This window comes from Poromitra crassiceps, assembly GCF_964638095.1.
Source record: "Poromitra crassiceps genome assembly, chromosome: 27".
Lineage (NCBI taxonomy): Eukaryota > Metazoa > Chordata > Actinopteri > Beryciformes > Melamphaidae > Poromitra > Poromitra crassiceps.
The window spans coordinates 18,731,623-18,755,272 of record NC_139650.1 but is presented as its reverse complement, the minus strand read 5'-3'; the positions used below and the strand labels follow the sequence as shown (position 1 = coordinate 18,755,272).

Genomic DNA, 23,650 nt, shown 5'->3' with positions numbered 1-23,650 from the left:
AAATGCTATCGTTCTGTGCTAAACAGTACTAATATTGCTATCTGCACCTATGCAAGGCACGCTAGCTTTAACACTTCTTTGAGAGCGGACCTTGGTCAGCTCTAAAGAGCTTAGCTGCGGACAAAACCGAAGGTTCAAGGCGCCTGTGCAGCGTGCTCGTGCCCAAGGCCGAACACGCACTTAACGTGCCGATTCATACTCGGCCAAGTAGTTTTACACACGGCCCATCCCCTCCCTGACCTTCCCTGCTCAGTAGCAAGAGGAAGCAGGAAGCTAACCACTAATAGCAAGCTCCCGCAGGGCGCACCCTATTAGCGGGAGTACTGCTTAAGCAAGCTAGCGAGAAGCACAGGCTAGACAGTAAGCAACCCGGAGGCTAGCGAACGTGCGCGTGCAATGGTAACGTAAGCGGCAATAGCCCATCCCGAAGGGGGGGCACCAATACCCACAACCTGTTAACCCGAGAGAACAGACGTGGAAGCCACTAGCTAAGCTAGCATAAGCACTGAAACAAGCGTGCGCTAACACAAGCCTGCGTACAGGCCGGTGTAGCGCGTCTCTACCCTGAGTAACACGGGGAAGCAAGCGTGACCGCAAGCAAGGCCAGCGGCCCGTGAAGCTAGTCAATCAGAAGAAACTCCTCAAAGGGAGTTGCAATCTAGTAGATGCTAATTGCACGAGGCAAGCAACACTTAGCAGACAAGCAAGCTGGCTAAAGGCCCAATTATACTCAACGTTAAAGACGGAGACGGACAGTGTCCGTACTCTGCGTTCATTTCGTCCGTTTTCTGTCCGTCATCTGAAAGCTTACAGATACGCATGAAACGGAGGAAATCACACACACACTCATGCATTTGACTCTCTACTGTGGTGGATGTATTACTTAACATGATACCAACGTGAAAGACGCATGGAAGCATGTGGACAGTGACGATTACACCGTTTGAAACGGACGCTCTTAGTTACGGATGAAAATGGAGTATAATTGGGCCTTAAGATGGCGTAAGTACTGAGAGAAGCGGCCCACACAAGGTGCGGGGCGGGCTCACCTAGCTAGCGAATCGCCCAGCTAAAATCCCAGACGCCAGTAAAGCTACACTACATTTATGTAGGTCACAGCTGCATGCACACATCAAATTAATTGTGCTGGTCGTAACCGGCCAGCGTAGCCTCACAGCTAATACAGCACCTAGCTGTTTACAAGGTAGTCCAGGCTAGCTGCACTGAGCAAACTAGCTAACTATCTAACGCGCGCGCTTTAAAGCCGGCGCCTAAAGTACCTAGCACACGAAAACTACCCGCACGGGTGCCAAGGTAGCTATCTGCAACAACTGGGCTACTTAGCCTCTTTGTTCCTGTGCTACGTGGTACAAGCTATTTGCACGTATGCAAAGCTTAACAGTTTGAGCGCGGACCTAAATCGGCCCTCAAACGAAAACGCTGCCCCAGCCAGGGGAGCGAAGCAAAGCTACACAGGGCAGCAATAACCACTATACGGCGATAGCAGTAGAGCTACACGGCGATAGCAATAAACAGTTAACTAAGGAAGATACTCTTAGCTTTAGATGACTTGTTCCGACGCCGCAGGGTGAAGGGTACAGGGTCGGTCTCCGAAGCCTGCTTTATCCCGTCCACGCGACCCTCTTGAGGTGGGCAAGTCAGCCGGGACGAGCCTAGTATCTAAAGCTATATAATATAACTCCTTGTTAACCGTCGGAGCTTTCACAAAACACGTCTCCACAGCGGGTGGAAGAAAGCGGAAGTGATTTCCCTGGACTGGCAGGACGTGACGTAGTCACGTGGATCCGTGTCAGTCCCAGGGGGTACCACGCCACCTACGGGTGGGTGGTCAGGTTTTAATGAAAAGTAATTTTGGAGCAAAATAACAGTCTTCCATAGGGCTGCGTTGCAGCGTTTAAGGCACTAGTGAGAGCTTGAGTTCGAAACGAAGTAAAACCATGCATATAGCCACCTGCATACCTGACTTCGGGAGCTTGGCAATTGGCATCATGCATGATTAGCCAGTAGCATCCCAACGTGTCACACAGGTAACATTACTTAAGAGACAGACTAGACACTTACTTTCTTGGTTGTTGCTAAAAAATCTGTCAGTGTCACTCACTGTCTGTCGTTCACTCGCTCACTGTCTCGCAGCTCGCTCACCTTCAATTATCTCGCCAGGCAGACAGACAGTCATCACTCACCACCATGCTGCTGCTCTCTCGGAATCAAGTTACCGTGGACGCGGCATCAGATGACTTCCTGCCTGACTTGCCTTTCGTTTCAAAATAAAAGCGATCCCGTGTTTTTCATGCTTTTCCATGCAGATTGTTTTATTTTTTTACAATCTTCGTTCTCAGGACACTCTACAATTTTCTGTTCCCAAAGTCCGAACTGAATTGGGGAAGAAAGCTTTTAGGTTCTCTGCACCCACCGCATGGAACAGTCTGCAGTCTGATCTTAAACTTAATAGCTTAGTAACCTTAAATGGTTTTAAGGCTATGGTAAAATCTCTTGAGAACAGGCTGTCTGTATGCAAATGTTTTATTTGATAATTTTAATGTTTTTCAATTGTATGTGTTTATGTGTTTGTTTGTTGTAACTTTGTGTTGCTGCTGTTTCTTGGCCAGGTCTCTCTTGTAAAAGAGATCTTTGATCTCAATGGGACAAACCTGGTTAAATAAAGGCTAAAAAAAAAAAAGATAAAAAAAAAAAAAAAAAAAAAAAAAACTCTGAAATATTAGGGGAGGTCCGGACCTCCCCGTCCTCATAGCTAGTTACGGCCATGGGAGGGAGAGAAGCCATTAGTAACTCTCTCTGTTGAGAGCAGCAAAAACAACCTTGGTGAAGGTAGTTTTAGGTTTGATACTCGGCAGACATTCACGCCGATGTCTTGACGAATATCCAACCTAAAACTAATTTCACCTATTTCCTACTTGTACTTCCCACATGTACTGCCTGCCATTTTCATGTTGACTTCCTGATTCCACTTTGTGACGTGTCCAGTGTGAATCCTAGCCTGGTAAAAACCACCTAGATCCCACAGCCTCACGTTCTATTTCGCTCTACATATCAGCCTGGGCTTCTAGCCGTCCACAGCTATTTCAGTGGGCGGGAGTACTTGCCTTGACAGACAACTCCTTCAGCCAATCAGCGTTGGATCCAGTCAAATCCAAATGCACTCAGAAGAACGGCGAAAATGTCTTTCCGCCGAGAAACTCCACCTGTGCACCGGTGCATACTCTTGTTCTTGTTTAATTGTTTTTAATGAGCCAGTTTCTGCAATAACTGCAGTTATGGCTGTTTACCCTACTAAAGCTGCGTTCACACCGACCTATTAAAGTTTTTCGCTGGCATCGAGTTTACATACAATGTCAATGCAAACGAGTGATTGAGCGTATATTCGCCCGGAAGAAAAATCGCTGGGCGTCCGAGCGAAAGAGACAGTGATAGGGAGAAAATTTGCTCGTCGCCCGAGATGAAATATCCCAACTCGAGCGAAATTACGCTGGCATCAGTCGCTCGCTGTTCAACGCTGATTGGCTGCCGTGTGAGAGTGAGTCAAGGATCCCACTGGCTTGGAACAAACCGCTGGTTTATTGTGTGGCAACAAACCGCATTGACAGCTGATTCACAGGCTGACAGCTGACATGAAGTGAAGTCTGTACTACCGGTATAGAGCTTGCGTTAGGAGCACGCTGATAGGCTTAGCTTGTAAACAACTACGGTGGCTCGTAGTGGACAAACATCATGACATTGCGTAACGTCATAGCCCCCAGATGTCCGTCAATTCTTGTGCCTGTTGACGAGCGATTTAAACACAGTGACAGAGCGATTCCAAAGGGTTGAATCGAGCGACAGAGAGAAAAATAAATATCTCGGTGTGAACACAGCTTAACTCATTGAGTGCCAGCCACTTTTGGAGAACGGAAGCTCCCAGTGCCAGAGTTTCAGAGCGTTTTCAGTGATTTCTCGAGGCCCACAGAATATTGTGTGATATTACAACACCGAACGAGGTAAACATGTAAACACCGAACACACAAAGAACGAGGAGACCCTGTTCTATCATCTGCAAAAAAAAGTTTATTGATACCATTTTCCGTTCTTTAGTTATGAGCCGGAGAAGATAGGCTGTTTTGAGCAAAAAGACAGTTTTCAAATTATAAGCTGAGATATTCAGCCTTTTGTGAAATGCAGCATTTCAAGCACATTCACTGACTCTAGCTAATATTTTCTGATGTAGTGACGTGGTGTAGTTCTGTGCAGCCTGCGTGCCCCACCCCCCTCTCCCCCCTGAGCTGCAAACTCCTCCCCACACGCACCCAGTCTATTTTCGGAGCCTCCGTTTTTGCGCCGGGCGGCTGACGGCGGCTCCCGGGCAGCTCCCAGCGCGACAAGGAAATGCCAAACGGGACTGCAGGAAAAGGTTTGGCCGTTCGGCGTCGGGTGCTGCATTTCTGGCGGGTAATCGTGTGGAGAAACTATATGCAGACAGACAGACAGAGGCAGAGGAGCTCAGTTGTGGGCGCGGATTGACTGATGTTCGCAGCCAACTGTCAGCTGCAGACAGAGCAATCTATATGGCTCTGGCTGCAGCATGCATCGGTTTCTCTTTGATCACGGCTTTCTCCTGCAGTTTTCCGGACCTTTCTGTAATCTGGAGAGCACTGTCGCCACCTAAGGGTTCTGTAAAATAGGTTAGACACATTCAATAGCTCCCATATTGTAAGAGGCGATGTAAGAGGCTTAGATCGACATCCCCCCGTCAAAAAACGCAATTGACGAACATGTTCGTCCTTGGCACTCTACGTTACTAAACGAAATGACGAACATGTTCGTCCATGGCACTCAATGAGTTAATAACATTACCACTTGTTGCTTTTGGAGACGCCATTACTGTTTTGCCGTGGCCTCCCTGATTGGCCGGTTACTTTCTATTTGCCGTGGCCTCCCTGATTGGCTGGTTACTTTATCATTTCTGGAAATCTCTGAGGGCGGCTGGAAGTCCAGACTGTTCCATAGAGCGCAACAGGATGTGAGGTCATGTGATCAGGATGTTTTTTTATACCAGGCTCTGGGAATTCATTTTGATATTTATCTCTTTCCTACTCAGAAATGGAATAAATATATGAAGAGGAATCACTTTATTTGCCACATACACATACATCTCTCTGTGACGTTACTGCAGAGACATATTTACAGTTTGCATAGAAATGTTTTCTATTCTAACATATAGGGGTGGGGGAAAAAATCGATACACCATAGTATCGCGATATTTTGCCTGACGATATTGTATCGATATTTGGACGCCAAGTATCGATATTGCACAAAAAAAATTTTTTTTGTTTTTTGCAGGCCATGCCAGGCCACTGGGCTACTATAAACTTTAGTTCGAAGGCCAACAGTAAACAAATGGTAGCATATTTTAATTTTGTTTTAACAGTAACAGTTTTGTCATAACAGTAATTTACAAATTCCCCAGTTACTGAATGGGCTGCACAAGATGTTTTGTGCAAGTGAAGTGAAGTTGCATTGTTCAAAAACTACCTAAGTACAGTAGTTGTCCACACACACATCCAGTTAAGGTGGACCGTAAGTAGACTGTAACAAACAGTTCAGTTTGTCAGGTGCATGCAACTATGACATGACTTTATGAAAGTTGTTGGTCTGTCTACTTGACAATGTTGCTGCAATAAAATGGTTGAAGTCAGATGTACAGACTGAAGCATTGTTCTTATATAAACCAGATGTTGACAAAGTTTTCCTTTGGGGACATCATTTGCAGTTGAAAAAGTAAGAAATCGCAATATATCGAAATATCGGCGATATCGCAATACTATCGTATCGTGACTCAAGAATCGTTTTAGTATCGTATCGTGGGCATCTGGTGATTCCCACCCCTACTAACATATGATACGAGCCCAAAATGACCTCACTTATACTGACCGGTCCTGTTGTGCTCTCCTTGTAGTTTCTGGTCGGGATGACTGTGACCATCCTGACCGACATCATCCACTTTGGGATCTATTACCCGCTGTCTGAGGGGGGGGCGGTGGACAGGAACAGGGACACCTTCCGCTTCAGCGCGGGAATGGCCATCCTCAACCTGCTGCTGAAACCAGTGTCCTGCTTCTTTGTCTACCAAATGTACCGCGAGCGCGGAGGAGATTACAACGTCAATTTCGGTAAGTGCTGCTAGATCTCCCAGTCGTTACGGTAAGATGATGGAGTTTCTGGGTTTTGGGGAGGAGGCCTTACATGGAGGGTTGTTCACTGGTGTCCCAAAGGCTGTGCTATCAAGGAACCTATAGCTATTGGTACTGTGCAGGTTTTTGCTATAGAAGGAATCGGCGTGTGCCGCGTGACATCACGACAGGAAGTAGCTTCCGGGTGGAGCTGCAGGGGGTGCTGCAGCAGAAACTAGTGTGAAATCAAGCTGAAAAGCTGTGTCAAAGAAACGTTAAACATTGTGAGGGAGAGCTTAGCTAAAAGTTCCACAACAATTGTCCATTTTGCAATAAAAACATAATTTGGTACATTTATAGCCAAAGACATTGTAAAAATAATTTTATATGGGGGCATTATGAATTTAGGGTAGGGAGGCTATGCAAATGGTAACTGCAATAAGGTTGTGTAGACTAGTCTGATTTGGATTATCTTGTGTCAAATCATACATTTCTTATGATGAGGAATTCAAATTCTTTCTATCTCACAATTCAAGAGGTTAGGCGTGGGCAGTTATGGCAATCTATTATTTTGAGTCTTGCATTGTGAGATCTAAGGAAGCTTCTGAGCAATTTAAAATGTCTGAATGTAGTAAAAAGTGCGGTCTGTAAAGTCAGCTAGAGTTAAATGTGACATCACACACTCAAGGCAAGATCCGATTATAAAGGTTGGGGGAAAGTATAAAACTTAATCTGAAATTTCTCAAAAAGTACAAAGGATATCCAGAAGCTGAATTAAATTGATCAAGTAGTAATGCAAGTGGTGACCATCTTTGAGACCTTTTCCAAGATATTTGACAAAGTTGTAGAGCCGTCTCCAGAAAACAGACAGAATATTATAATAATAATAATAATAAATCAGATTTATATAGCGCTTTTCCTAATGCTCAAAGATGCTTGATATGTTAATTGAAGCGTTCTACTTTTATTTATCTATGCTAATCCTTCTCTTTGTCCACACAGCTCCCCTGAAAACGGCTATAGCCTATAAATAACATAAGGCATATATTTATGCTATAGCCTATATTTTTTCAAATTGAAAAGTAAAGTAGACTAGTTATAGCCTACATTAGCCTATATTAACTCTATAATAAATTAGACTCGCGTGCATATAAGGGGGTGGGGCAGGCGTTTTAGTCCTGTTCCTGTCCGACGCACCTGCCCGAAAAAGAGATGTGCGGAGCTCTCTTTCTAATCTAGTCCTATACAAATAGAATAAACACTCTTTTAAAATAAACACAAAAATAACCATATTTATTGCCGACTGGCGCATGCCATAGGCCCTATAGATTGGTCAGCGAAGATCCGCGTGTTTCAAACTCCTCTCTCTTCAATTCTTGATGGAATTAATTCATTTAAATTGCCATAATTTGGGACGGCTGTAGCTCAGGAGGTAGAGTGGGTCGTCCAGTAATCGCTTTGGATAAAAGAGGTCGGTGGTTCGATTCCCGCCTCCTCCAGTTTGCATGTCGAAGTGTCCTTGGGCAAGATACTGAACCCCAAATTGCTCCTGATGGTGTGCCAGCACCCTGCGTGGTAACCTGCCGCCATCGGTGTGTGAATGGGTGAATGTACCATGACTGTAAAGCACTTTGGATAAAAGCGCTTTGTTTTACATTACATTACATTACATTACGTCATTTGGCAGACGCTTTTATCCAAAGCGACTTACAATAACACATTTTTTGTCAGCAATAGAACAATCAACTATGGAGCACAGTCTATGACAACTACAACTTCTGAAGGAACAGTGGTACAAGTTTAGGTTAGTGGTACAAGTTTTTTTTTTTTTTTTTTTTTTTTTTTTTTATAAGGAAAGAGAGAGACGAAGTTAGATCAAGAAGGGCCCAGATGGAGCCTGAAAAGGTGTGTCTTTAGTCTTTTCCGAAAGATCGGCAGTGATTCAGCAGTCCTGACCGAAGGTGGAAGCTCGTTCCACCATTGAGGTGCCAGGGACGAGAAGAGTCGAGATCGGGATGAGCGACTTTTGAGCCCCCGTAGCGAAGGAGGGGCGAGGCGACCTGCACTGGTGGAGGAGCGAAGGGAGCGGTGAGAGGTTTGGAACCTGACCATGGATTGCAGGTACCGGGGAGCTGACTGGTGTACTGCCCTGTAGGCCAGTACCAGTGTCTTGAATTTGATGCGGGCCAAGATGGGAAGCCAGTGGAGCTCCTGGAAGAGGGGAGTGACGTGAGAGAATTTGGGTTGGTTGAATATCAGACGGGCTGCAGCGTTCTGAATGAGCTGAAGCGGTCGGATGTCGGTGGCAGGTAGGCCGGCCAGAAGCACGTTGCAGTAGTCCAGGCGGGAGGAGACAAGAGACTGGACCAGGAGTTGAGTCGCTTCTCTTGTGAGAAAGGGACGGATTTTGCGGATGTTGTAGAGAGAGAACCTACAGGAGCGCGCTGTAGCAGCTATTTTGGCAGAGCAAGACAGCTGGTTGTCAAGGATCACCCCAAGGTTCTTGGCTGTTTGGGAGGGAAGTACAGTGGTGTTGTCAATGGAGATGGAGAGATCTGCAAGAGGGCAGTCTTTTCCTGGGAGGAAGAGTAGCTCGGTCTTACCAAGGTTGAGCTTGAGGTGGTGGGCAGACATCCAGTCGCCAATGTCTTTGAGGCATGCAGAGATGCGAGCCTCGATTTGAGTGTCAGAGGGGGGGAAGGAAAGGAAAAGCTGGGTGTCATCAGCATAGCAGTGATAAGAAAAGCCATGAGAAGAGATCACATAGGCAAGAGATCTGATATAGAGAAGGAAAAGTAAGGGGCCCAGGACTGAGCCCTGGGGGACACCGGTGGTAAGAGGACAGGATCTGGAGAGGGACCCTCTCCATGAGACCTGGTATGAGCGGTTCGAGAGGTAGGAAGCAAACCAGGAGAGTGCAGAGCCTGAAATGCCGAGGTCAGACAGAGTGGAAAGAAGGATTTGGTGGTTGACTGTATCGAAGGCAGCAGACAGGTCAAGGAGGACAAGAACAGAAGAGAGGGATGAGTTTAAGTTTTTGTTAGGCGTGCTGTGAGACTGGTGGATTTATGTGCTGATACTTAATGTCCAAGACACACTTGGTAAACTGAAGTTTGTGATATTATGTGAAAAATTGAAATAAAAAGACCCTGATCCAAAAAAAAAGCATGAAGGAGTAGTTAGAATTCAAAGAGGGCATGCTTTGGCGATAAACCACTGCTTAAAGGTGCAAGCTATCCACCTGGAAGTACAGCCAATCTGTTTGTTTTTTAACAAACATTCTGATTCATCCTCTTGATATAGACATCAACAGATCATTTGAAAACCTTACAACAGAAATGGAAGCTGCCTTCCAACTTTTGGGAGATGTTTGCTGAGGAGATCAGTTGAGCAGCATCGGGCTAATTCCATTTAGAAAAGCAGAAGGCATAGAAAACGAGCAGAAAAGGACTTCTCTCATTACATAACGAATCAGCCATTCATCAAGGATCTGTATCATGGGTAAAAGTTTTATTATGCCTCCGCTGGCGATAGCTGAGGCATGCTGTTTGCTGTTTGTCATGAAAGGCCTGTGAAGTTCACCACAAACTGGAAGGCTGTGTACTGAACCGCTGGCAGATGATCCCACCGTCAAGCTAATTCAGTTACAGTCACAAGACTAATGCAGGAATATCAGAGCTGCACTTTGGATAAGCAAGTAAATCATGTTTCTCATGACAATCATCTGTTTATTATCCCCAATCTGGCTCTGTTTAAACTGCATGGACGAACATATCTGATAGGCTGGTAAACCACCCTGATCAGTCTGGCTCTGTTTAAACTGCATGGAAGAACATATTTGATAGGCTGCTAAACCACCCTGATCAATCTGGCTCTGTTTAAACTGCATGGAAGAACCTATCTGATAGGCTGGTAAACCACCCTGATCAATCTGGCTCTGTTTAAACTGCATGGACGAACCTATTTGATAGGCTGGTAAACCACCCTGATCAATCTGGCTCTGTTTAAACTGCATGGACGAACCTATTTGATAGGCTGGTAAACCACCCTGATCAATCTGGCTCTGTTTAAACTGCATGGACGAACATATCTGATAGGCTGGTAAACCACCCTGATCAATCTGGCTCTGTTTAAACTGCATGGACGAACCTATTTGATAGGCTGGTAAACCACCCTGATCACGTGAACTTGCATTCCATTTCTTTCTGCGGATCTGTCTGGCCTCCAGCCCGCCCCCAGCCATTTCCAGAAATGTAAAGTGCACGGGCCAATCAGGGACCTGCCTTGTAGTTGACAATGCAACCAGCCAATCAGGGACGCCGCTGGCAAAACAGTATGGCAGCTCCCGTTGCAATGAGCATATGGCCAGAAGTGAAGTAGGTTATTGCAGAAGTAACTCAGAGCCTTGTTCAACTGTCCAATCCTGCACGTTGTTACAGTCGGGTAACTCCGAGCCTTGTTCAACTGTCCAATCCTGCACGTTGTTACAGTCGGGTAACTCCGAGCCTTGTTCAACTGTCCAATCCTGCACGTTGTTACAGTCGGGTAACTCCGAGCCTTGTTCAACTGTCCAATCCTGCACGTTGTTACAGTCGGGTGACTCGGAGCCTTGTTCAACTGTCCAATCCTGCACGTTGTTACAGTCGGGTAACTCAGAGCCTTGTTCAACTGTCCAATCCTGCACGTTGTTACAGTCGGGTAACTCCGAGCCTTGTTCAACTGTCCAATCCTGCACGTTGTTACAGTCGGGTAACTCGGAGCCTTGTTCAACTGTCCAATCCTGCACGTTGTTACAGTCGGGTAACTCCGAGCCTTGTTCAACTGTCCAATCCTGCACGTTGTTACAGTCGGGTAACTCCGAGCCTTGTTCAACTGTCCAATCCTGCACGTTGTTACAGTCGGGTAACTCAGAGCCTTGTTCAACTGTCCAATCCTGCACGTTGTTACAGTCGGGTAACTCAGAGCCTTGTTCAACTGTCCTATCCTGCACGTTGTTACAGTCGGGTGACTCGGAGCCTTGTTCAACTGTCCAATCCTGCACGTTGTTACAGTCGGGTAACTCAGAGCCTTGTTCAACTGTCCTATCCTGCACGTTGTTACAGTCGGGTAACTCAGAGCCTTGTTCAATTGTCCAATCCTGCACGTTGTTACAGTCGGGTAACTCAGAGCCTTGTTCAACTGTCCTATCCTGCACGTTGTTACAGTCGGGTAACTCAGAGCCTTGTTCAACTGTCCTATCCTGCACGTTGTTACAGTCGGGTAACTCAGAGCCTTGTTCAACTGTCCAATCCTGCACGTTGTTACAGTCTGGTAACTCAGAGCCTTGTTCAACTGTCCAATCCTGCACGTTGTTACAGTCGGGTAACTCAGAGCCTTGTTCAACTGTCCAATCCTGCACGTTGTTACAGTCGGGTAACTCAGCCTTGTTCAACTGTCCTATCCTGCACGTTGTTACAGTCGGGTAACTCAGAGCCTTGTTCAACTGTCCAATCCTGCACGTTGTTACAGTCGGGTAACTCCGAGCCTTGTTCAACTGTCCAATCCTGCACATTGTTACAGTCAGGTAACTCAGAGCCTTGTTCAACTGTCCAATCCTGCAAATTGTTACAGTCTGGTAACTCAGAGCCTTGTTCAACTGTCCAATCCTGCACGTTGTTACAGTCGGGTAACTCAGAGCCTTGTTCAACTGTCCAATCCTGCACGTTGTTACAGTCTGGTAACTCAGAGCCTTGTTCAACTGTCCAATCCTGCACGTTGTTACAGTCTGGTAACTCAGAGCCTTGTTCAACTGTCCAATCCTGCACGTTGTTACAGTCTGGTAACTCAGAGCCTTGTTCAACTGTCCTATCCTTGTGCTCTTCTATGTGAAGGATTAGGGGAAACCAAATAGCGGTGATGTTCATTATTCTTCTTGCTCGATCATGAGAATACGTCCATAGAGGGAAAGGAAAGCCATTTGTCATCTAGACTAGCTGATTGTATAACAAAGCCAAACCAGGGGGTGTGGGGGACTAGCTGATTGTATAACAAAGCCAAACCAGGGGGTGTGGGGGATATCAGTGCTGACAAAACTAATAACTAAAAAGAAATCTGTAACTAATATCAACACTGAAATTGAAATTGCACTTTGTTACACTAATCATTAATGGGAAAAGTAATGGAATGACTTCTGTGTTACCATGGATAAACCATTATTAATACATACTGTACAATATGTACTATTTGGGGGATAACTGAATGTTGATGAGTCTGTTCTCTGTGTGATTTGTAGTTGAATGTCCCCATGAACACAGCAGGTCCATCCATGTGACTGTGATTGGCTGTCAGGGCTGATGAATGTAGCTCATGTTAGCTTGAGATGTGCCTTTTAATTGCAGTCTGATTGCATGGCTGATGTTAACGTGGCTCCCTGCTGCACAACACGCTGGGAACAAGGTGTGTGTGTGTGTGTGTGTGTGTGTGTGTGTGTGTGTGTGTGTGTGTGTGTGTGTGTGTGTTTGTGTGCGTGCACCTCTGAATTTTGATGAGCTAGTTTTACATTTACTTTGCTTAATAAGGGCAAATGACCTGCCATATGCATTACCCTTAAGTGCTCCCTGCTTGCTCGTGGTGACAGAATCAATTAGTGTGTCATCCTTCCTTGATAGGAATTTTTTGAAATCTGCATTTCATTTCTCCATCCTGTTTCCTGAGTGCACCATCACCTCTAAACATCCTGTTTCCTGAGTGCACCATCACCTCTAAACATCCTGTTTCCTGAGTGCACCATCACCTCTAAACACCCTGTTTCCTGAGTGCACCATCACCTCTAAACATCCCACTGGCTGCGTTCAAATGGTCTTTTTCTTTCTTTTTCTTCTCCTTTCTTTTTGCTTAGGAAGGTTCCCAACTGGGTGAAATGATCCAGAGGTACCCGAGTGGCAGCCATGATAAGAGCTGTTTGAAATCTCTCAATGTAAAGGAAAGGTGCTTCAATGCTTCCTTCCTTAGCTCCTTTAGCATAGGATGCACTGGACCATCCTTTATTTAGGGAAAGGAGGGAATATATAATATAGGGAAATTGGTTTAACTCCGTCCCAGCAGTGGACCGGACCAATCAGCATCCAGAGGCAGCTACGGGCGGGGTTTAGGTGTGACGACAGCGAGACCGAACAAACCCATGATAGATGATGGTGATGGACAGATGGTTCATCCAATCACCTGCCACTGCGAGGTATTTTCTGAATGTGCCTGCCCTTTTTGAAACCGTTTCAAAAAGATGAGGTCCCAGATGCTTCTGTGTAACAAACCGTCTGGCAGCAGCAGGTCAAGTGTCTCAGTCACTCAGTGACATTTTGAGACATGGTTACGTGACGTGAAAAGGTAGAAGCCCCAGCTACGTGCAGACTTCCGTAGTCTCGCGTCTTTTGTGCTGTGGGATTCTCCTCCTAGCCCTAGTTGTCTTTTCCGAAGCCCTTAGGAATTCTCCTTCATATCTTTCCTTGACCTCATGACCTTTGCATTGAGGTCAAGGAAAAGTGGTTAGGAATAGGAGTTAGAACGTTTTTGTTTGTTTGTTTTTGACAATTTGAGCGCAGCCACTCCTGTATCTCTTGTGCCGTTTGTAATTGACTCTCTCTGTCTGTGAGTGAACTCTGTCTGCCTTCACTGTGTCTCATGTGCTTGTTCTGATTGGATCATTTGTCTTTTGTCTCTTTCCCTCTGGTGGCTCTGCTCTCTCCTCTTCCCTCACTCACCTTTGACCTCTCAGACTTAGAGACGTCTGTGGACAGTCGATGTACTACGGACAGTGCTGACAGTGCCTTTATTGCCCGCCGCTACTGATTCCCCTCCCGGCCTCCTCTTCCTTTTCACCATTTCTCCTTCAGTCATCTTCTCCAGCCTCTCTCCCTTCTGCACTGGAAGTCAGGTTCAAAACACTGTAGCCTGCTGGACTAAAGACAAAGTACAGAAGTCAGGTTCAAAACACTGTAGCCTGCTGGACTAAAGACAAAGTACACCTGACTTCATCTTCATTCTTGGTTCTGTTTGTTGTTCACATGATGTTCTCTTGTTGCTGTGTTCTTTTGTCAGCCTGCTCGCCAGAATCAAATGTACCTTTCTGCAATCCACAGATACGTAGAATATTAACTAGGGTTATATAATATATATATTATATTAACTAGGGTTAGCACGATGGCATTGATCATCGTGATGGGCCGACCTCTGAGCCTTCTACGTTGGATCAACGTGATTAAAGGATGTCTTTACCGATAATCAACCCACTTTGTATCAATAATCATCTTGGTAATATAAGCACATGGGCAGTGTTTACCTTTCTCTGTGTTTTCCTCACAGAGATCTCTCATTTCCTCCTCTGCGCTCCGTTCTGACGCGTTTTACGTCACAAAGCGTCAGAACGGAGCTGCAGAAGTTCTGCTGGAGAGGCAGAATCTGCTCCGAGGGCGGCTGTTATGGTTTATTCTTATTTTTTAAGTATCTGCACATCCAGGGAGAATCACATGGAGAGCCTTAACGAGCCTTAATGACTTGCAGCTAGTGGGGGCGGAGTTTCTACAGACAGCAGCAGTGAGCATTTTCTCCGTGAGGTAAACGGAGAGAGAAGGTAAAACACTGCCCATGTGCTGCTTATATTACCAAGATTATACGTATATGATAGAAAGTGGGTTGATTACTGGTAAAGCCATCCTTTAATTATCTGTTAAAATTAAAATTTAGCAGTTTAAATAATAAAAAAGGGCAAGACATTAAACAAGGTGTTGAACACCATCTCCTCTGGCAAACCCACACAAGGACCACATCTCAACAAGTCATGTGACTTCATGCCATGTGCTTTTCATGTGTGTTTTCATTTGCCAGAGTTACTTCCTGTTGCACTCATTACAACTGATTATGGTGTTTGGATGAACACCGAAAGGTCTAGTTTCTATCTCTTTTTAGTCCAGTGTTTTAAAAAATAAATCCTTTTCAAATTTCTATCGCCTGGATGTTTGAAAATGAACTTGTTTTATTTGCGTTTAACTTTGGTGAGGCAGCAAGGTTTTCAAATTAACCACCGCTTTGTTTCAAATTTACGTTTTGCCAATGTTTTGTTTCAAATGTGCGATATTCTACATATCCCTGGTTTGCAGACACGTAAGATGCCAACTTTATACTCTGGTGACTGGGTTGCTTTTGTCCAGCCATTTCTTTGTTTTTGTTTCTGTCCATGTCTCCATCTGCCTGTTCCCAGCCACACATCTTCATCATCACTCATCACTACTTCCCCACCTCTCTTACCTGCAGAGCTCTGCTTGTGTCTGTCTGTGTCAATATTGTATGTTTGTATTCATGTTCCAACTGTATATATGTATTTGTATGTTTTTACTACACGTTTTTCATCTATGTATTATTCATACTGTACTGCTAACTCTCCAGACAGCTCATTTGTGTTTGTATTGTGTTTGCATATATTTAAAGTAGAGATGCATGATGGTGCACATTCTCAAGCAGGTCTAATTATCATAACATTGAACATAATGTTGACTCATAATAGGCTATGAATATAAGTGGCGTGTGCCTACTCAAATAGACATAATTAAGGTTTGGCTTGATTTTAATGTGCTCATCAACACGGTGTAATGCTTTAGAATCAATCATGTATTTTTATAACGACCGACGACATAGCTGTAATCAATATGATTTTTTCAATCCATCCAATTGTGCAAAAGCTAAATGAAATGAAATGAAATGGAAGTTTTTATTAGCATTATATGTGCATTCCTGGTGCAGTAAGACTGTGGGCTGTGCACTATGGCACAGGTGAGGTGAGAGTATGGAGGCCTAGTTCATAGAAATGTCTTCGGTATTCTGACCATGCCAGCCTCAGGGGGTTTACAAATCTGCCCAACTATGTCATTCATCTGTATATGCGGAGAAATGAGTGTGAACCTCTAAAAACAAAAAAGATTGTGCAAAACTGTTAAACTTCTAACATGAGGTTTACTTGTGCGAGCATTTTTAATATGTATATAATAAACAATCAAACAGTCAGCACTCCAGAACACAATTCATGATTAGTCAGTGTTTCTAAATTATTATGAATGATACATTTAGGGCTGCAACTAACGATTATTTTCATTGTCGATTAATCCAACAATTATTTCCTCGATTAATCGATTAGTTGTTTGGTCTATAAAATCTAGGAAAATGGTGAAAAATGTCGATCAATGTTTCCAAAAGCCCAAGATGTTGAGCTTAAATGTCTTGTTTTGTTTACTCTGTCATAGAAGCGTGAAGACACCAGAAAATAATTTCACATTTAAGAAGCTGGAATCAGATCATTTTGCCCCCCCCCCTAAAAAATGACTCGCAAACGATTTTTCGATTATCAAAATAATTGGCGATTAATCTAATAGTTGACAACTAATAACTAATAGATGAATGGTTGCAGCTCTAAATACATCTGCATGGCGGGGTCGTGTGTGTTGAAGACGTTTGTTTCTGCAGGGTTCCCCACTGTAACACGAAACAGAGATGCCTACCAGTCCATCGACCCGCAGGACCAGCCGGCCAGCTCCTTCAACCAGGCCCAGGACCCAGGCAAGCCCACCTTGCACTCCTACTGAGAGCCAGGAAGAACCAGGTGCTGAACTCGACAGGCCTTTCCTGCCCATGCTATTTGATGCAGCAGTGGTGCTTAGTTAAGGGTTAAGTTAAGAGTCATTTTCGTTTTGGTTCCACATCCGTTTTGCAATGTGTAGTAGTAGGCATGCACGATATCGTACATCCATACTCTAAACATTATGGCCACACTGTTTTAGAGGGAAATTTGCCGGAAGTAAAGACATTTTAATTTTACATTTTCGTTCATTTTCTCGTGCTAATATTTTCTGCTGTGATGGCGCTCCACTGCTGTATGAATACAGAGGAAATGCTGCTCTGCTCACATCCATGCTGTGCTACTATTGTTGTAGCTACTATTTTGTTGTTGTCGTCGTCATTTTTCTAAGCGGTAGGTTACAGTAGGTGTTGTATGGAGCTGTTGAGTCTACAGCTGTTTACTACGCTTTCCACATTAGTCTTCCTTTCAAACCTGGCACTTAATATGGACATTAAGAGACTTGTCCGTTTCTCTTTGTGTTGTGTACGTTACGCTCGTGTTCATGTCGGTTGTTAAATACACTAGCGAATTGAACTGAATGTACAGTGTAACTTAGACATGATCTTGCACATGTATGTGATGTTTGGAATGTTTTGTCTCTGTCGGGTAAAAACCCTGTATCTCCAACATGTGTGCTTTTCACGACCAAAGCAAATCAGCCTCATTTTTAACTCGATCACTGTGCATGGTTTGTAGTTTATCCAGTGGGATTTCATCTGCACAGCTAGGTGGTGTTCCTGCTGAGCTCTATCTGCACAGCTAGGTGGTGTTCCTGCTGAGCTCTATCTGCACAGCTAGGTGGTGTTCCTGCTGAGCTCTATCTGCACAGCTAGGTGGTGTTCCTGCTGAGCTCTATCTGCACAGCTAGGTGGTGTTCCTGCTGAGTTCTATCTGCACAGCTAGGTGGTGTTCCTGCTGAGTTCTATCTGCACAGCTAGGTGGTGTTCCTGTTGAGCTCTATCTGCACAGCTAGGTGGTGTTCCTGCTGAGCTCTATCTGCACAGCTAGGTGGTGTTCCTGCTGAGCTCTATCTGCACAGCTAGGTGGTGTTCCTGCTGAGCTCTAGGCCTGCCGCACCTCCACCGGTGCCTTTTATTAAGCCAGGACGTATAGTATTTGCTCAGCTCATATAAGACCAAATAATTCTTCAGTTGAAGTAAAAACGTGAAAATCACCTCAATTGGAGTTAGGAAGGTTCTCACTCAACAACTGGTATGAGAAAAGAACAGGGCAGCACTCTAAGCAGGGCCACTGTGCTCATACATCAAATCATGATTAACGCTACATCGCACCTCGCACTATAACTGTAAGAGACACCTACAAGTATGAATATTTATAGTCTTTTCTCTCTTTCACACTCATAATACCTATGCAGCCGTGACGCACCATTTCATTCCAAAGATTAAACTTTGATGCATTACTCATATCTGATGGCCGCAAATGAGTGTTTTCACGACTAAATACAAAGGTTCTGAGAGATATTTGACTGTGCTTAAATAGTGATCATGCAGTGAGTGCACGTTTTGTTTATAGTCTCCGTTCTGCTCACTGAAAACAATCTTCAAGTTGTCATCTTTATAGTTATTGTACCACGTGTGAAGGGGCCTAAGACTGCCATAAGTCTGCCTTCTGCTTATCAGTCTCCACGCTACACTAACTTCCGCTACTCTGTGTCCCCATAAACGACTGGCCGTGCACTATACAGCCTCTGATAGCTGAGGATCTGTTACAATATGACCGTGCACTATACAGCCTCTGATAGCTGAGCATCTGTTACAATATGCTCCTACTGAAGGAAGGCAGCAGTTACTTTTTGTCACAGGTGAATGTTAAACGAAGGGTGTTAAACCTTGAACGGTTTGCATTAACATTTGCAGCCGCTCAGCGTTCAATGAATAATGCTCGATATCACTTTGACCGACAACGTTAAGTGTGCAAATCACATAAGGTTTCAGAGATAGCCGTTAGGAATGTGTTAGGAATGCAGATCCTGGTTTAGACGTCACTGAGCGATTGCATCAGTTGGGTCTTTTGGGGTTGTGAAACTGAATGTTACAACTTTGTTCCTGTTTCAGAATCATGAGCTTATAGTCACCGAATACACACAAGTCACCGCATGGTTATTTTCTAGATGTTAAATGATGTATTATATGGATCATACTGTAGGTCATATAGAGTAGCACAGGGATGATGGGTTTTGGTAGGCCAACCCATAGTCATGCACTTCCTGGTTCCTTCGTCACAAAGTCAAATGAAATCAATGGGATTTTTGTATGGAGATTTGCGTGAAATTTACGCTTCAAAAATCATAACAGTGGTCCTCATTTGTGAACATTATCTTGCCAAACACAAAGTTCGCCCTTTCATAAACCTTTGTTAACCACAGACCTTATTTCAGGCATTTAACCAAAATCCAATTGACTCATGAGACGAGGGAACCAGGAAGTGCAGGACTTCTGTGTTGGCCTACAAAAATACATCATCCCGTTAGATCCAGTCTTGCCCCGTCTTGACTTTTACAGACGACCATAACATAGGATGGGAACTGAACCCCAAACCCTGCTATAAATATCCATCTGAACAAGTTTTTACTCTGTTGTGATCAGTCTTTAAAGGGATAGTTGGGATTATTTGACGTGGTGTTGTATATGGAAGTGTTTTACTGAACCTCCAGTAGATGGCGGTCAGCTCGCCCACAGTTTGGAGAAACAGAGAGAAGCAAAGCAATGTAACCTACTGCTGTGGAGGGGGCGGGGCCAAAAGTCAAACGTATTTTAGCCACCTAACAAAAGGCCCATCTAAACTCATCAATATCATCTAAACTCATCAATATCATCTAAACTAATCAATATCATCTAAACTAATCAATATCAGTTTGAAGTGTACGCCAGGGGGGCCAATAGGTAGATCGTGATCTACCGGTAGATCTCAGGCCATCAATAAGTAGTTCGCCAAAGAAATCCTATATATATATATATATATATATATACAGATACAGAGTATATATATATATATATACCGTATATATATATATATATATATATATATATATATATACACTCTGTTCTATCTTAGTTTTGCTTTTTGACTGTTGAACTTGCTCACTTTATAACTGATCATTTTGTTGTTACATTTTATTTTGGTTCTCCAACATACAAGTGTTTGTTGTTGTGTTTGTTGTCGTCCTGCTTTTCATTACAAGATTTCATTTGATTTGAAATGTTCTGTGGCAAGATGTTTTCTTACAAATAAAGTGAATTGATAACGATCATAATGTTTTGAACCCTTTGCATCTGTATGAGCAGCAGTGCCATCAAGCATGTTGACATTGGCTATTCTTTTAAGTCCTATACTTGCAATCATAGACTGTATAATGATATGGGCTTAGCCACTGGCACATTAGCCATTGGTTTGTGGACTCCCATTTTGAAGAGCATTTTAAAGAACACAGACTGAACATGCTGGTCTGAATGGTCACTACACAGACTGAAGATGCTGGTCTGAATGGTCACTACACAGACTGACTCATCTGAATGGTCCCTACACAGACTGAACATGCTGGTCTGAATGGTCACTACACAGACTGAACATGATCGTCTGAATGGTCCCTACACAGACTGAACATGCTGGTCTGAATGGTCACTACACAGACTGAAGATGCTGGTCTGAATGGTCACTACACAGACTGACTCATCTGAATGGTCCCTACACAGACTGAACATGCTGGTCTGAATGGTCACTACACAGACTGAACATGCTGGTCTGAATGGTCACTACACAGACTGAACATGCTGGTCTGAGTGGTCACTACACAGACTGACTGTCTGAATGGTCACTACACAGACTGACTCGTCTGAATGGTCACTACACAGACTGAACATGCTGGTCTGAATGGTCACTACACAGACTGAACATGCTCGTCTGAATGGTTACTACACAGACTGAACATGCTGGTCTGAATGGTCCCTACACAGACTGAACATGCTGGTCTGAATGGTCACTACACAGACTGAACATGCTGGTCTGAATGGTCACTACACAGACTGAACATGCTCGTCTGAATGGTCACTACACAGACTGAACATGCTGGTCTGAATGGTCCCTACACAGACTGAACATGCTCGTCTGAATGGTCACTACACAGACTGAACATGCTGGTCTGAATGGTCCCTACACAGACTGAACATGCTGGTCTGAATGGTCTCTACACAGACTGAACATGATCGTCTGAATGGTCCCTACACAGACTGAACATGCTGGTCTGAATGGTCTCTACACAGACTGAACATGATCGTCTGAATGGTCCCTACACAGACTGAACATGCTGGTCTGAATGGTCCCTACACAGACTGAACATGCTGGTCTGAATGGTCACTACACAGACTGAACATGCTGGTCTGAATGGTTACTACACAGACTGAACATGCTGGTCTGAATGGTCCCTACACAGACTGAACATGCTGGTCTGAGTGGTCACTACACAGACTGAACATGCTGGTCTGAATGGTCACTACACAGACTGAACATGCTGGTCTGAATGGTCACTACACAGACTGAACATGCTGGTCTGAATGGTCACTACACAGACTGAACATGCTGGTCTGAATGGTCCCTACACAGACTGAACATGCTGGTCTGAATGGTCACTACACAGACTGAACATGCTGGTCTGAATGGTCACTACACAGACTGAACATGCTGGTCTGAATGGTTACTACACAGACTGAACATGCTGGTCTGAATGGTCCCTACACAGACTGAACATGCTGGTCTGAATGGTCACTACACAGACTGAACATGCTGGTCTGAATGGTCACTACACAGACTGAACATGCTGGTCTGAATGGTCCCTACACAGACTGAACATGCTGGTCTGAGTGGTCACTACACAGACTGAAGATGCTGGTCTGAATGGTCACTACACAGACTGACTCATCTGAATGGTCCCTACACAGACTGAACATGCTGGTCTGAATGGTCACTACACAGACTGAACATGCTGGTCTGAATGGTCACTACACAGACTGAAGATGCTGGTCTGAATGGTCACTACACAGACTGACTCATCTGAATGGTCCCTACACAGACTGAACATGCTGGTCTGAATGGTCACTACACAGACTGAACATGCTGGTCTGAATGGTCACTACACAGACTGAACATGCTGGTCTGAGTGGTCACTACACAGACTGACTGTCTGAATGGTCACTACACAGACTGACTCGTCTGAATGGTCACTACACAGACTGAACATGCTGGTCTGAATGGTCACTACACAGACTGAACATGCTCGTCTGAATGGTTACTACACAGACTGAACATGCTGGTCTGAATGGTCCCTACACAGACTGAACATGCTGGTCTGAATGGTCACTACACAGACTGAACATGCTGGTCTGAATGGTCACTACACAGACTGAACATGCTCGTCTGAATGGTCACTACACAGACTGAACATGCTGGTCTGAATGGTCCCTACACAGACTGAACATGCTCGTCTGAATGGTCACTACACAGACTGAACATGCTGGTCTGAATGGTCTCTACACAGACTGAACATGCTGGTCTGAATGGTCACTACACAGACTGACTCATCTGAATGGTCCCTACACAGACTGAACATGCTGGTCTGAATGGTCCCTACACAGACTGAACATGCTGGTCTGAATGGTCCCTACACAGACTGAACATGCTGGTCTGAGTGGTCACTACACAGACTGAACATGCTGGTCTGAATGGTCACTACACAGACTGAACATGCTGGTCTGAATGGTCACTACACAGACTGAACATGCTGGTCTGAATGGTCACTACACAGACTGAACATGCTCGTCTGAATGGTCCCTACACAGACTGAACATGCTGGTCTGAATGGTCACTACACAGACTGAACATGCTGGTCTGAATGGTCCCTACACAGACTGAACATGCTCGTCTGAATGGTCACTACACAGACTGAACATGCTGGTCTGAATGGTCACTACACAGACTGAACATGCTCGTCTTCTCAGTGGAATGTTTATAGAGCGAAATAGAAGATCTGAAAATAGAGGTGATATCTTTTGATATCAAATCCACTGTTCTTTCGTGCCGACAAATAGAAAGCCCTTTGTATGCTGCAACAACCATTTAAGATGTGAGACATGGTTTCAGTTATGTGTTCATGACATAATGTGTATACACACACACACACACACACACACACACACACACACACCTCTGTTTACAGGTACACCTCGTGCTTATAATCAGGGTGTCACCGTGTCGCACATGACAGTCTCTCTTAACCATATTGATGAGTACTTCCTGTATCTCCCTGGCTTCTCTGCCCAAAACCCAGCTTGTCTTGCAGATAGAATGTTGTAACATAGCCTGGCCCTGACTTACAATATGAAACAAGGCTCATGAAAGTGAAAGATTGATATTCTGTCTGTTAGCTCTTGCATAGCAGATATAATAGAGAGCGCAGACCTCTGCCAAGGCCAGTTGCTTGTTCGTGAGTTGGATCCGGATCCGCTCCAGAATGTCATCGGTTCTTCCTGGGCCCGTTCACACTATTTACACGTTTCAGCACCAAGTCTTCTTCAGCCTGGAAGCCTTTGTGCTCAAACGCATCCGTGGTTCTGTTGTCTGTCCCAGATGCCTGATGAACATTGAAAGGACATTTAGACCTTTTGTACTTCTGCACCTAAGTTGAGCGTTGGGATGGAGTGTGCTGCTCGCTACATCACATGAACATGAAGGAAATGTCCAGTGGGATTAGATTTAGGGATGGGTATCGTTTCATGGACAAGATGGCGGCTGGCTGAGTGGACGCGTGTTA

The 23,650-nt window shown here is 44.6% G+C and overlaps 1 protein-coding gene across 1 annotated transcript in view; it reads left to right on the top strand.

Moving 5' to 3' along the window:
* Positions 1–17,120, top strand: part of agtrap (angiotensin II receptor-associated protein) — a 31,426-nt gene extending 14,306 nt beyond the window's left edge. The window contains exons 4-5 of the mRNA XM_083661713.1: positions 5,972–6,185; positions 16,674–17,120. Coding sequence (XP_083517839.1) covers positions 5,972–6,185; positions 16,674–16,792 — 333 coding nt within the window. The 3' untranslated portion in view covers positions 16,793–17,120. The remainder of the gene's footprint in view (positions 1–5,971; positions 6,186–16,673) is intronic.
* Positions 17,121–23,650: the final 6,530 nt, after the last annotated feature.